Raw genomic sequence first — 13,684 nt, forward strand, 5'->3', positions numbered from 1 at the left:
CTTGACCTAATCCCTAATGCTTTTGTTTATTTGTTCTTTGTCCTGTCCACGCCCCATGCCACATGCCCCATCCCCTTGTATGTTTTGTGCACTGTGTGTAGTCCTGGATGTTATTTGCTTCGAACGCCTCATGGGAAAGTGTAGTGGGGGCATTCAGCGTAGCATTAGTGGGTATCGCTATCTGGAGCAGGATCTGCGCGAATATTTCGGCAACTTGCCGCTTAATTAGCTCTATAGTTGTAGAAGTAGTAGTAGTAATAGTAATAATCCCATTTTCATGACCTTAGTTTACTAGACAATATTGCTGACTGCACTTTAATGGGCAAGAAAACTTTCCCCCCAAGTTGCTAAGCAACTGAGGTCATGAAAATGGGTCTCTAAACTCCAGTACATACTTGACTTTAATTCGAAACTCCGTCCAGTCCTAGACACAGAGGCCTTTGAGCGCATCATGGGCTTCCTGACCGATGTACTCAAGCGCAATATAGTGATCTATGAGCAAATGTTCACCGACATGGCCCGTCGGAATACGAATTTGTGAAGTGTTATTATTGTTGTAGTTTGTCTTTTATCCAAAATTCGCAAGTGTATCAAGTCTTTGTAAGCTACAAGAGCTAATCAAAATGCAAGAAATTCAATAAAATACAATTCCGTTCCGAAACACACGCACAAGAGTACATGTACATGTTATGGGACCATCCCCACCAACCCCGAAATTAAACCCACAGCACCATGAAATTTGAATGTCTGAAGCTGACACAGGCACTAAAGGTTGATGGATCGGTAAGAGATGGCAATGCAGATGATATAGTGGGGCCTGCGGTGATCAAGAATTGAGTTTAAATGGTTACCCAATTGGATTTGGTGTGGTGTGTGCTAATACGTTGTTTAATAAGTACTACTAAATAACCAGTTCCCAAGAAATCCCAACTCCTCAGCATGCATTAAGTGTTCCAGAAGTTGTTAAGTAAAGTTATGAATTTTGAGCCTAACTAATCACTATACCACTCTCCCATCTAGTCCTCGATGTCAAGGCCTTTGAGCGTTTGCTGGGTCCCTGCATGGATATTATGAAGCGCAACATTGACGACTACGAGTCGCAGTTGGTGAAGATATTCGGCAGCAAAAACAATATCACCGATACACGATAAAAAGTCTGAACAACCAACCAACCAACCAACAAACCAACAAAGCAACCAACAGCAACCAACAGCAACCACCATCAACAGCTACAACACACAGCAACTAAACTGAAAGGTCACTTGCAGGCTTCTTAGGATTTTATTTTGTAACCATGTTTCTTTCAAATTGAGCAACTCTACGGACAGCAGCACATAAGAGCAGATCACAACCCACTGCAATGCACAAATACCAAACAAAACACAAGGACACAAAATCATTTAAACTTAATCGTGAATAATTGATAATTGAAAGTAATCTATAATAATACGATAGTAATGATTATGATGATGATAGTGTTGATCATGTTGGGGAGAAGCTTCGCCATGTTTCTAATCCAAAACAGAAAATCAAGCAAGCAAGCGAGTTAAGAATTGTATTGTATGTATTTAGCAATTGTAATTTGTAATGTATTTAATTGGGCAAAACTGAATTCAAATGCAATCAGCAATGAGAAACAACAAACGATTGGCTCAACCGAAATGTTAAAAATACTAATTTAAGTTTTGTTTATTCATAACTTTTTGTTATCCATTGATTTATTCATAATTTAGAAAATAACGCAATCACTTGTTTCATTGGCTGCTAGTTACTGATAAGCGAACTGTAAGCAAAATATATCAAATAAGAGTAAATAGAACACACACGCCCACACACATACACACATCAGCTAAGAGTTTCCCCACATCTATCGGGAGATACTCGTACTTACCCAAGAACCGAGAAGTATTCGACCGGGGAACCCCACTACCAAACACCCAATTGATGTTTGACATTGTATGTACTAGTCGATACAAGAAGATTCAGAGAGTAGGGAAGATATCAGATTTGCAGGTCCCCGAGATGAAGGCTTTCCACTTCCTAAAGCGATCTCACTGTAGGCACACGAGGATGTCATCGTTATTCAGTTCAGTTCTCGGAACGGAACGGAACGGAACGAAATGAAATGAAAACAAATAAGTAATGCTAAAGGCACAATCAATATGTTGCATGGGATCAACTTAGAGAAAACTTTGAGAAAAACTAGCGAAAAATACGAAATTTAGCAGAGGGCGCGTGGTGAGAAGGGGAAATGTGGAGTGCACCAGGGGATACTGGCTTAGATCGCTTTCAAAATATCCAAATATTTAAATCCCTTATTTTCGGGCCATGGCGAAAACGAATCGATCGAATCAAAGCAATATCGATGGCCTGGATAATGTGTACTTAGTATGTCCCTGTTTTTGTTGCTGTTCAATACCTGTACTACCCTATACCTATACCTATAGCTATACACATACCTATATCTCTATTTATACAACTGAATGAGCTTAAACTATGGTAACGCCTAAACCCAAATCTAAACGACTCCAACTACTTTATATGAGTGTAACCGTATTGTTTTGAACAAACAGCGTAACTAAACAAATCGTAGAGGGATAATCAATGAACTTGCAACGTAGGTATAATATTAAATTAAATCAATTCAACTGGCATACCAACAGTCGACAGGTGTTCAAAGCTAAAAGAAACTACATATAAAGAAACCGAAAATATCATATGTGTAAAACTGCTGCATGGCGTTCAAATTGCCAGCAAGAAATAATACAACTAAAGTATATAAAAAGTATGTTTTTAATCTTAATTGGTGTCTAGTCTATGTTCAAGACTTTAAAGCAACAAATTCTTGGAAATTTTCGAAACAAAAAGATACGCGAGTAAATGAGTTCGAGAAAAACATAAATAATAACTATTATATCAAGCGAGTAAAGTTATAGAAATAAATTAAGGTGCAGAAAGTGCTGGCCATTTTCTTCCACAAACCAACAACAACCACAACACGCACACACACTCCACCCAATACACACACGCACACACAAGCCATATTGAATACTGTCATCAAGCAAAGCTCAAAAAAAGAATATTTAAAAAATCGTTGAAATCACCGATGACATGCTCTAAACGCGCAAACTTCAAATAAAAGTCACAGAGGAAAGAGTACATTAATTAAAAAAATAGTAAAGCCTATTCGTATTTTAACTGTTGTGTTGTAATTATGCATAAAGCGTATTAATTATGTATGTGTAACAAAAATAAAAGAGAAAAAACAAATACAAACGAAAACAAAAACAAATAAAGATTATGTATTACTAAAAAAAACAAAAGCATATTTGCAGACACTGAGAAAAACGGAAACCCATTTAATTTAAATTAAGCGCCGAAGAAGCTGCAATAACACATTAAAAAGCCAATCCAATTCAAAGTTTCCTGCTTCTGCCATTAACATTATTATTATTACTCTTATTTCCCTTATCTTCATTTACCGATGCCAAAACATTGATTTAAATAACCAGCGGTTAAATAGAATGGCAAAGAAAGTTTATTTATAAGTCCGAAGCGATAATGATTATTAAAATATGAAATGATTCAACTAACTTCATATTAAGATGTCCTTGTTACGTCGCAAAGAATTAATAAAAATAAAAGTGAAAAAATAAGTAAAAACCAGAAAAAGCAAACATGACGAATTAATACAAGTTTAATAAATGCGATAAAACAAAGAAAATTATATTTTTAATGGGAACAGGAAGGATATTTTCGGCCAGTGCCTTTAAAAAATAGCAACACGCTGAAATAAACGGACGGACGTGTGCTCCTGTTTTGGCCATTTAAAGAACATGATTTTATTGAATTTATAATTTTTATTCACTTAAAAACGTAGCTCCAAATACACTTATAATTTTACGGTGTTTAATATATGTATTTATCTTTAAATGTATGTGTGTATGTGTATCGTTTATAATTATGTTTATAGAAACTCATATATCGGAGCCACACTACCGACAATGCACGAATGATTAGTGTGAGGCGTGGAATTGGTCGCCAATTAAAGTGGTTTCGGATTAGGCAAGCCCAAATCCAAGTTAGAACATTATCCTGCTGCACGGATCCGTGACCAAGAATACGGATGGTATCAAAAAAGTGAATATTGAATAGGGTATGTCATCTGATTTCGCCGTCGGCCGAATGTCTTGGCCAATGGGTGCTGTAGTAAATTACCGCCTCCAGGATGCGAATGTGATTTGTTTTGCTTGCTCGGTTTTACGGAAAAAAATTCATTTAAAAAGTTCCTTTTTTGTGGTTTTGTTTTGCGTTGTAAAACTATAAATCTAACTGTAAAGATCATCGTCGCCGTTATCGCCTGGCGAGTTAACTGGCAAGTTGTTACCAGATCCTGAGGTGTTGCCGGTTTGACCGGGGAATCTAAAATAAAATATGCATTTCCATTAGAAAACTGATTTCAGTCAGAAGGGACATTGAATTCCCACCTGAAGTTCTGTCCGAATCCACGGGACTGCTGCAAAGTCTGGGCAAACATCTCGTATTTCCTGATGTCATTATCGGACACCGAACGACGAGCGAACTTCATGGCCTCCTCAAAGTGGGCGCTGGTGATCTCCGGCACTGGATCGTCCTCGTCCATCTGATTATATGGGTAAATAGTCAAAAATAAATATTCTTTTTTTTTGCGCTAAACAAGATGACTTACGTCCATCGCCGAGTTCTGGTTTTCGGCGCGCTCCTTCTCACGACGAATTTCAGCCTCGATGGCCTGTCGGATGGCCAGCTTGCAGGCCCGCTGGCAGATCTCGGTCAGATCGGCGCCGGAGAAGCCCTGCGTCACCTTGGCGATGTAGGAAAGGTCCACTTCCTTCGCCAGCGGCGACTTGCGCAAGTTAGCCTTCAGGATAGCCTCACGCGACTTGTCGTCGGGCAGCGGAATATAGATCAACTGATCCAGACGGCCCGGACGGAGGATTGCCGGATCGATAATGTCGGGGCGATTGGTGGCTCCGATGATGAACACGTTCTTCTTGGCTCCCATGCCATCCATTTCGGTAAGGATCTGATTGATCACACGATCAGCGGCGCCGCCAGCATCGCCGACATTACCGCCACGGGCTTTGGCGATCGAGTCCAGCTCGTCGAAGAAGAGCACACAAGGAGCCGCAGAGCGGGCCTTATCGAAGATGTCGCGCACATTGGCCTCGGACTCGCCGAACCACATGGTCAGCAGCTCGGGACCCTTGACTGAGATGAAGTTCGCCTGGCACTCGTTGGCAATGGCCTTGGCCAACAGCGTCTTACCGCAACCAGGGGGTCCGTAGAATAGGACACCGCGACTGGGCTGCATGCCAAACTTCAAGAATTTGTCCGGGTGCTCCACTGGGTACTGCACCAGCTCCTGCAATTCCTTCTTGACGCTCTCCAGACCTCCGATGTCTGTCCAGGTGGTGTTGGGCACCTCCACAACGGTTTCACGCAGTGCCGATGGACTGGACTTGGTCATAGCATAGCGGAAGTTTTCCATTGTCACGGCCAGCGACGCCAGCACCTCGGCATCGATCTTGTCATCATCCAAATCGATGAGGTCCATCTTCTCACGGATTTGCTGCAGGGCAGCCTCAGAGCACAGTGAAGCCAGATCAGCGCCCACATGTCCGTGGGACTCGGCAGCAATCTGCTCCAAGTCAACATCATCGTGCAGCTTCATGTTCTTGGTGTGAATGCGCAGCACCTCCAGTCGACCAGTGGCATCTGGAATGCCGATGTCAATCTCACGATCGAAACGTCCAAAGCGACGCAGGGCCGGGTCAATGGAGTTGGGCCTGTTAGTGGCAGCCATAACGATCAGATGGGAGCTCTTCTTCATGCCGTCCATCAGGGTCAAAAGCTGCGATACAATACGACGCTCCACCTCGCCATGGGTCTTGTCACGCTTCGGGGCAATGGCGTCGATCTCATCGATGAAGATGATGGCCGGCGAGTTTTTCTCGGCTTCCTCGAAGGCCTTGCGCAGATTCGATTCCGACTCTCCGGCCAGCTTGGACATGATCTCCGGCCCGTTAATCAGGAAGAAAAAGGCTCCGGTCTCGTTGGCCACAGCCCTGGCAATCAGGGTCTTGCCGGTACCCGGGGGTCCGTACATAAGGATACCGCGCGGTGGCTTCACACCGATGGCCTTGAAGAGCGATGGATGGCGCAAAGGCAACTCCACCATCTCCTTGATCTGGGCCAGCTGCTTGCGACAACCACCGATATCGTCGTAGCCAACGGCGTTTAGGGACTCCTCCTCCTCCTCGCGCTTGATCGGATCACCGTCGCAGAAGATTACCGTCTCGGGTGCCACAATGCAGTAGGGCTCCGGGTCGGTTAGCACCACCTTGAACTCAACCGGACGCATGGCGGCGCGCACAATGAAGTTGTCGCCCATGTGGATTGGCCGATAGGCCTCTAGGAAGTACGGCTTCAGATAGATCTCGAAAAGGTTGCCAGTGATGCCTTCGGTGGTGTCGTCGATGGGCAGGATGCGCACCCGCTTGCCGTACTTCACGTCCGGGCAGGACTGCACGGAAACCACATCTGAAAGATGCACGCACAAGTTGTTGCGCACCACGCGGTTCATGCGGATCTTCTCGTCGGAGCAGGTGTCGTCCGAGAGCACGATGCACACCGTCTCCTTTCGGCGCTTGCCCTTCAGAATGACGGTGTCGCCACGGAAGAGCTGCAGCTCATCCATCTTCGCCTGAATGGTGAAGCGAGAAAAAGAAATGCCAAGTCATGTGAATTAGCCATGCAATGACGTGGCCTTCCGGAGAGTGAATCTTACCTGCGACAGCGACACCACAGAGTTGTCATCATTCTGCGCCTCCTCCACAATCAGTCGGTTGGGACGGTCCTTGCGCTTCAGGATCGCCGTAGCCAGATCTTCACTGTTGGGTTGAAAAAGGAAAGGAGAAAGTATCGCGTAAGACATGAGTCTCTAAAACAAATATCTGATGTCCTCAAAATTTGCCTAACCGCTTTTCGAACGAGGCTTTCGGCTTCATCTTCTCATCCTGCTCGCTGTGATAGCCCCGCATAAAGTCCCTGGTATCCCCATCGTGATCCATGTTGTCCTTCTCGCTACCGGACATGGTTTTTTGTTTTTTTTTTTTTCTAGGATTTTATTTTGTTTGTGGAAACTGCTTCCACCGGTAATACAGAATGGAACTAAGCTTCTGGATAATTAGGCTTGCCGAATCATTTTTCGTAGCTAATGTGATGATGTCGATTCAATCATTGATAAATCCAGTATTTTCGAACACAAAAGGTTGTCACACTATATCCTACCCAACTTGAAGTTCAAATAAATCGTTATTAATCGGTATTCCTAATGTCTATTAGTTTTATTTCTGGTTGTTTTATTCATAGAAGTAAGTTTATTTTTTTCTTTACTCAATGTCAACTTTTTTTTGGCGTCTTTTGTTATAATAAAATCTTAAAGATTCTATAAATAACATTACTTAATTCTTTTTAAGACACATTATTTTAAGGTAAGTTATGGGATTCGCATTTATTCGTGTTTAATCGTTTTATTTGTTGGGCGAGTACAAAGATTACAGACTTTTCTAGAATTAACACAAAGAAGTTTGAAAGATGTTTCGAAAGATATAGTGTTAGGATTTCGTGCCTTTTAATATAGAAACAGTTGCCATATATCCATCCAGTTCTGTTTTTCGTATCCAAATTTATGAAATTCAGTATGTTTGAAATACAACAACCGCAAAATCGTCTCCTTCAGCAAAGGACAACGTGCATTTTTGGGAAAACAAAGGGAAATCGTAAGTTTTCAAGCGGCAACAACAACTGCAAGGGCAGTAACACCAACAACATCGACAACAACAACAACAACAACGTACTGCAAATGGCGATTCTCGCTGGCGTTTTTTCTTCGGTTTTTAGGTTTGCCCTAGTTTCGCAACATTTTGCAGCCGAGGAGCGGAAAATTCGCGCTAAATCTATAACAAATCGCGGAAATCGGCGAAAGCCATTCACAAATAATAATAGTATGTCTGCGATGTGGCCCTTGCATATTTTTTCGGCTCAATGACTGCGCGAAATTGGTGATTTTCGATGTGGAGCACCGCAGTCGGCGTCTATTTGGACGTCCAGTGCACTTACCCCTTGGAATCTGCCATGGTAAACTATTTGACGTTGAACTTTTTAACTTAATGGTACAATTCGGCGATAGTCGTACTATTCGTTGAGCTGGAAATCGGCACTTTTAGTCAAATTCAAAGATGAGGCAGCAGAAACAGATTGGTGATGTGAGTTACGAGACATTAATCGACGATTTAGAAAACATCGATTGCTCGCTGCAGCTGTCGATGGTTTCTTCATCAATTTGGAGTGGCAGCGCAGTGTGATTGGCTAATCGCGCTAAATGAAAGGGTGGCAACGTTTGCAGGTGCCTAACTTGGCTATGTTAGCTGTCAGAGACTCTCTGCCATGAACCACTTGGGGATAACGTAGGGCCTTACGTTTTGATTGACGAAGTGCAGCATACTTTTTGGCTGTGTCAATATCTAAAATATATGTATGGAGTATGTAGAATTGAATCAATCTATTGCATTTAGTTCTAGATGTTTTTGAAAGTGAGCAAATCTTGACGCTACTTATAACTATTTCTGACAAACATTTACGAACAACACTAACATGCCCTAGAACCGTCGGCCATCAACCTGTCGCTATAGTTACTGCCCAATTGCAGCTTAAGCTCGTAAAAACTTTTTAGTATTCATGGTTTTGGCATTAACGATGCCAATTATGGCAGCGTTTTATTTAGCTTTACTTTCAGTTTTATTTTTTAGCACTCACTAGAGTGGCAGCGACGTCGGCTGCGCAGAGAGCGGCGCCATTGGGCGTGGCCGCTGCCCCAAAAGAATGGGAGCCAGCTCCATAAAAGCGAAAAGCCCATTCCAACCAATCGGCTGCAAGTCTCTTGTCTTTGAAGAGCGCCTGCGCAGAGAGCGCAAAAGAATGTGGCGAGCGGAAACCAGTTTATTTAAAATGATGGTGCTGCAGGGGGGCGGGCGAAGGTGGGGGATGTAGTTGTGGTGGCTGATAAAGATGGCCGTCGCCTTCCGCGACGCAGGATGCAGCGGAGCCAGGGGCAGGGAGGAAGGGAGGAAGGGAGGAAGGGCAGCGGCACCGCCCCAGACCCAAAGTCACAATTATGGGGCACTCATTCATTGCGGTGTATGATGCAAACAGCGCTCCTCGCTCTTCGCCCCGACCCACGCCCCTTTTCCACACTCTGCTGTACAGTGTGACGTCTTTAAGTCTGATTTATTCACAGGGCTTTTTCTTCATAAGTATGAGGATACAATTTGCGCAGACGACAAACTGTATGTCTTCCAGCAAAGCCTATTTGGTAGCATTGAAAATATAATGAAAATATCTGAGTAGCAGATTAACGTAGCCTATGATTTACTTCAAGTGCCTGTATTCAGGTAATCAAATACTAAAAGGTTCTATCTTAGCGGGCTTTATCGCTTAAATTCAGATAACAAAAGTTGTAAGTACTTTCTCCAAAGCATCTCTTAGCTAGCAATACAAGGGAACATTTTTCTACTAAGTTACAACCTTAAGCCCGATAACTTATACATATGTAAAAGATTCCATGTTTTTCACTTCCACCAAAGACTGGTAACCACAAAGCAGTTGGCCTTAAGGACGCTCCACTGCGCATCTCGCATCTGCCATCCGTTTAATCAGGCTGCCAAGGAGGCGCACAACATGGAGGATGGAGCGTTCGCGTTCGCGTTCGCGTTCTCCTAGTTGACGAGTTAACAGCAATTAGACGTCGACGCCTCACGCTGGATTCGCTTTATTGGAGGTTTATTGAGCGGAATCTGCGCGTCCCTCTGCGCGTCTTCGTTGTTGTAATTGTTTTTCGGGGGTGGATGGCCAGCAGGCGGAGGGGTGCGGGTGCGGGTGCGGGCGGGGGTGTCAGCTCACCCGCTGACATTAATTGGTTGTGTACGAGCCAATTTGGCGTAAAAGGCGCTAAATTGATTGCCCTGCGGTTTTAATCGATGCGCATTCATTCCAAATCACGCACATTTATCACCCGCTGAACCCCCACCACCGACACCCCTTGACAACCACCCACGCAACCCACCCCTCCCCCGATTTTCAGCATGAGATACAGATACAGTTACAGATACAGATACAGATACAGAGATATAGATATAGAAGCCGAGTCACATCTGCGCTGTTTTATAATTGCCGGCAATTGCTGGCCATCCGGCAATTAGCTGAAGTTGCAGAAATCAAAACAGAGACGGCAGTTTTCCGCAGCTACTGGAGGTCCAGGAGATCCTGGTGATCCTGCGGATCCCGGAGATCCTGGCCATATAAACCCGTTATATAACCGATCCTTTAGTTTGGCGGAATTCGCAATGCTACCTGGGAATCGCTGTCCTTTCGCCGTTTTTTGTCTTTGTTGTCCAGCAGTTACGCGGAAGTCGAAGCCGTTTTTTAGCCAACGGATTGGCAAGAGGTAAAAAGGATAATGCCAGGGATTCCGCGAACTAGCAGCTCGTAGGGTTATGAAATTTTGCGCAAGCTGCTGTAAGCAAGCAGATAGTGGAAGGACCCGGCGAAGGACCCGTCAAGGACTCCCGGCGAACGGGACACAAAGGGGTTTTAGCAGGCGCATGAAAGGATTTAGCAGGAAGATCCTCTCGGCCTCGCAGGATGTCCATAATTGCACGCAATCAGCGCATAATCCTCGCATCATCTCCGCAATTTGGCAGAAGAAAAACTTGGCCCAAACAATGCTGCGAGTTATGGCTAAAGAAAAAAGAGAAACACGTCGCCGGACAAAGGGGAATTTGCTGCCGACTTGTTGACTTCGCAGCCTTGGGATATCTGGCTATCTGGGTATCCAGAGGATGCGGAATCCGGGATATCTGCAGGACAGGTATGCCGAAAGGATTTGATGCAACCGCCCCCGCGCATCAAAACGGGCAACTTAATTGCCAGAAATTCTCAAAACAAACGAAAACAAACAAATAAACAGAAGGGGGCGCGAAAGGATTGGATTTAACATAGTTGACTGCGCTGACAATTAGCCCCTGAACCAGATTGACTTTCTGCGGATCATCTGGGGTAATCGCAGATAATCCCATTACCCGAACCAGGACCTCGCGACTCTGCGCCTTACGGGCGGAAGGATTAGGGGCGCACCCAGTGCAGAAGTCAGTTGCAAATGCGAAAGGATTAGAGTTCACAGAGCTGCAGGCTGCTGGCTGCAGGCTGCAGGTCAGTCGGTGCAGTGAGTCAGTCCGCGGCGGTTTCTGCTGCGGGTTCCGCCCAGCCAGCACGCCCTAATCCGTCCACGCCTTGAAATTAATGCAAACATTTAGAAGGATTATCGCCCTAAAGGGGTTGACAGGGGTACTCGGCCTGGTCCCAGCTTCGGATGAACTGAGCTGCGCGGGCAAGAGTTGCCTGGCCATAAAAGCATGATAGGATTGCTAATTCGCCGCTACTTGTTGCCCATTCTGTGGGCATTGTCCGCTGGCGGATTTGCCAATCTCGACTGCCACTTGGCTGCGGTTCGCTGGCATCCCTATGCGCATTTCCCTATCCGCCAGGAGCGTATCAAAAGCCGCGGCGCAATTATGCGTTTCAGGGAAGTGATTAGGCCTCAGATTAGAGCCAAAGAGTTGACAATATTTGTGGATTTGTCTCGGACTTGCCGGGGATCAGTGGGCTCAGGTACGGGTACAGTGCATCCTCCTGCTTATCATTACCGTGTTGTGCATATCCCGATTCCGATCCCGATTCCGATCCCGATTTCGATTCCGATCCCGATCCCGACTTAGAGCTGCTCCGATCGCTCAAGGACACCAGGAAGTCCCGCACTTCCGCGTCCCTCCCTCCCAAGGAAGGACAACTCCTCAAGTGGGCATCCAAAGGATCGCCGCGATCTCAATTAGCAGGCGCCATCGATCCTCAAGGGCCCACCGTCAGTCAGACAAAAAGTGAAGATCGATCGGGGGAAGCTGCAGATCCGGACTCGCAATAGCTATATATGCGTGTACATATGCAACATACATATCTTAAGTGCCTGAGAACTGTGAAGTGAAGCAGCAATTATGTTGTCGTCGCTTTGATCTGCTGCCCGCCACTTGGAGATACAAATGCTGTTGCGGCTGCATCTGTGGCCGAACCACTCGCATCCCAAGTCGATTTCCCTGTTTAAGCATTTTTTAATTGTATGCTAATTGATGGCATCCATGGGATGTGTGTGTATATTTTTGGCTTCCCCGCTTCCGGATGCCCATCGAGTCTCCAATGCCCATAGCTGCCAATGGGGATGAGTGGGAGCCATTTTGAGCCGCATCGCATTAAGAAGTTGTTTATCCATCACAGCACAGCAACAGATACAGCGATACAGATACAGATACAGAGGTACAGATACAGATACAGATACCGATACCCACATATTCGAGATATCAAGAGATACATACATACATTGGGCGAAAGCGCTTAGTGTTTTATGGAGGATTGAAGGCGTGGGCCATAAACGACTAATCCCAATTCCGGCTAAGATCGCGCAGATATTCGATCGCATGATTTTTAGCATGCTAAAAAGGACACGCATGCTAAAAGGACACCAAGGACAGCAGGAGCGCACGCAAATGGCCTGTGAAAAAAGAAGAAAAAATCGCTGCACGCAGATAACAATGCGGCAGGTCGAAGGTCACTCGATCGGTGGTTTGGTGGTGCTGGTGGTGGTGGTGGTGCTGCTGCCGTTGGCGGTTCCTTTGCCGATTAAGGAGGGGAGGGAGATCCAGCGGTCACGCCCATTAAGTTCGGCCTGACCTTGCTATCCATAATCCGTATAATTTGCATGTCACTTGCTTTTTGTGGCCATTAACAGGCGGCGGGTTTGGATCAAACGGGCATCCCCGCCAGCCGTGTGAATCTTCGGTGGAATCCGTCGGGCACTGGGAGCTTTGAAGTGCGGAGTGTCCTGCGCTCTTCTCGGTATGTCCCGGCATGCACATCCTTAACCGGGTCAGTTTTCCCGGACAACCTTGTGACTTTGTGACTTAGTTTTTTAGCCCGTTTTTGGCCCATTAACGGCTCATTTGCAGCCGATTGCCCGAATGGCCGCTTGGTTTTGTTCTGCTTTTTTACGATTCGAACCCAGATCAGGGATTGTTGGAAAGTCAGATTTTAAAAAATATTCCGCGCACCGCAGCGAGTCAATTTTTTTACGGCCCCTTGGCCAAAAGGCAAGGTCAGCCAGGATGCCCGTCCATTCTGGCCATTCTGGCCATTCTGTTCCGCTTCCGAATTCCGCGAAATGCGAATCTATCCGGGCTGGCAGAAACCTGAAAACCTGAAAACCTAAAAACCTGAAACTAGAACTAGAATTCCAATGCAGTTTTTTTATGCCGCCTAATTTTTATGGCCTAAAAAACGGAACCGATCCCAGGCGAATATCATCTCCGCCATAAAACGCCGTGTATACCCATAGGTAATGCCCGCTGGCCGAAATGAAAAAACTGAGAGCCGAGCGCAAAAAAGGACAATTGCCCAAACGAAAACAAAGAGTCCTGCTCGAGACGCGCCGTGAAATTCAAGAAAAAATGATTTCATTTTTTAGAATCAGTGCGCGAAA

General features: G+C 45.3%; 2 protein-coding genes across 7 annotated transcripts in view; one reads left to right on the forward strand and one right to left on the reverse strand.

The window, feature by feature from the left end:
- LOC6541158 (cAMP-dependent protein kinase type II regulatory subunit) overlaps window positions 1–3,724 on the forward strand; it is a 30,572-nt gene extending 26,848 nt beyond the window's left edge. For 2 of the 5 annotated variants that reach the window (XM_026979654.1, XM_001969078.3), the window contains exon 10: window positions 1,021–3,724. In XM_026979654.1, the coding sequence (XP_026835455.1) occupies window positions 1,021–1,151 (131 nt within the window). In that variant the 3' untranslated portion in view covers window positions 1,152–3,724. Of the gene's footprint in view, window positions 1–101; window positions 1,001–1,020 lie in introns of those variants that run through there. The other 3 variants (XM_026979656.1, XM_015159911.2, XM_026979655.1) reach the window with 3 other exon arrangements.
- A 116-nt stretch (window positions 3,725–3,840) lies between these two features.
- On the reverse strand, window positions 3,841–8,363 carry LOC6543120 (transitional endoplasmic reticulum ATPase TER94). Of its 2 annotated transcripts, none has more exons than XM_026979653.1 (5): window positions 8,164–8,363; window positions 6,830–6,932; window positions 4,709–6,745; window positions 4,488–4,639; window positions 3,841–4,422 (listed from the first exon to the last, which is right to left on the reverse strand). In XM_026979653.1, the coding sequence occupies exons 1-5, from the start codon at window positions 8,178–8,180 to the stop codon at window positions 4,329–4,331; spliced, it is 2,403 nt and encodes an 800-aa protein (XP_026835454.1). In that variant the 5' UTR covers window positions 8,181–8,363; the 3' UTR covers window positions 3,841–4,328. The 2 variants fall into 2 exon arrangements, with proteins under 2 accessions (XP_026835454.1, XP_001969115.1); XM_001969079.3 differs by having other exon boundaries at window positions 4,488–4,642.
- Between the last annotated feature and the right edge of the window lie 5,321 nt (window positions 8,364–13,684).

The sequence above is a fragment of the Drosophila erecta genome, unplaced genomic scaffold, assembly GCF_003286155.1.
Source record: "Drosophila erecta strain 14021-0224.00,06,07 unplaced genomic scaffold, DereRS2 tig00000055-arrow-pilon, whole genome shotgun sequence".
Taxonomy (NCBI): Eukaryota; Metazoa; Arthropoda; class Insecta; order Diptera; family Drosophilidae; genus Drosophila; species Drosophila erecta.

Bases quoted from the DNA above. Each gene is read 5' to 3' on its own strand.
- LOC6543120 (XM_001969079.3), bottom strand. The intron at 6,746-6,829 runs GTAAGATTCACT...TTCACCATTCAG, and splicing joins CTGTGGTGTCGCTGTCGCAG to GCGAAGATGGATGAGCTGCA. The intron at 4,643-4,708 runs GTAAGTCATCTT...CCATATAATCAG, and splicing joins ACCAGAACTCGGCGATGGAC to ATGGACGAGGACGATCCAGT.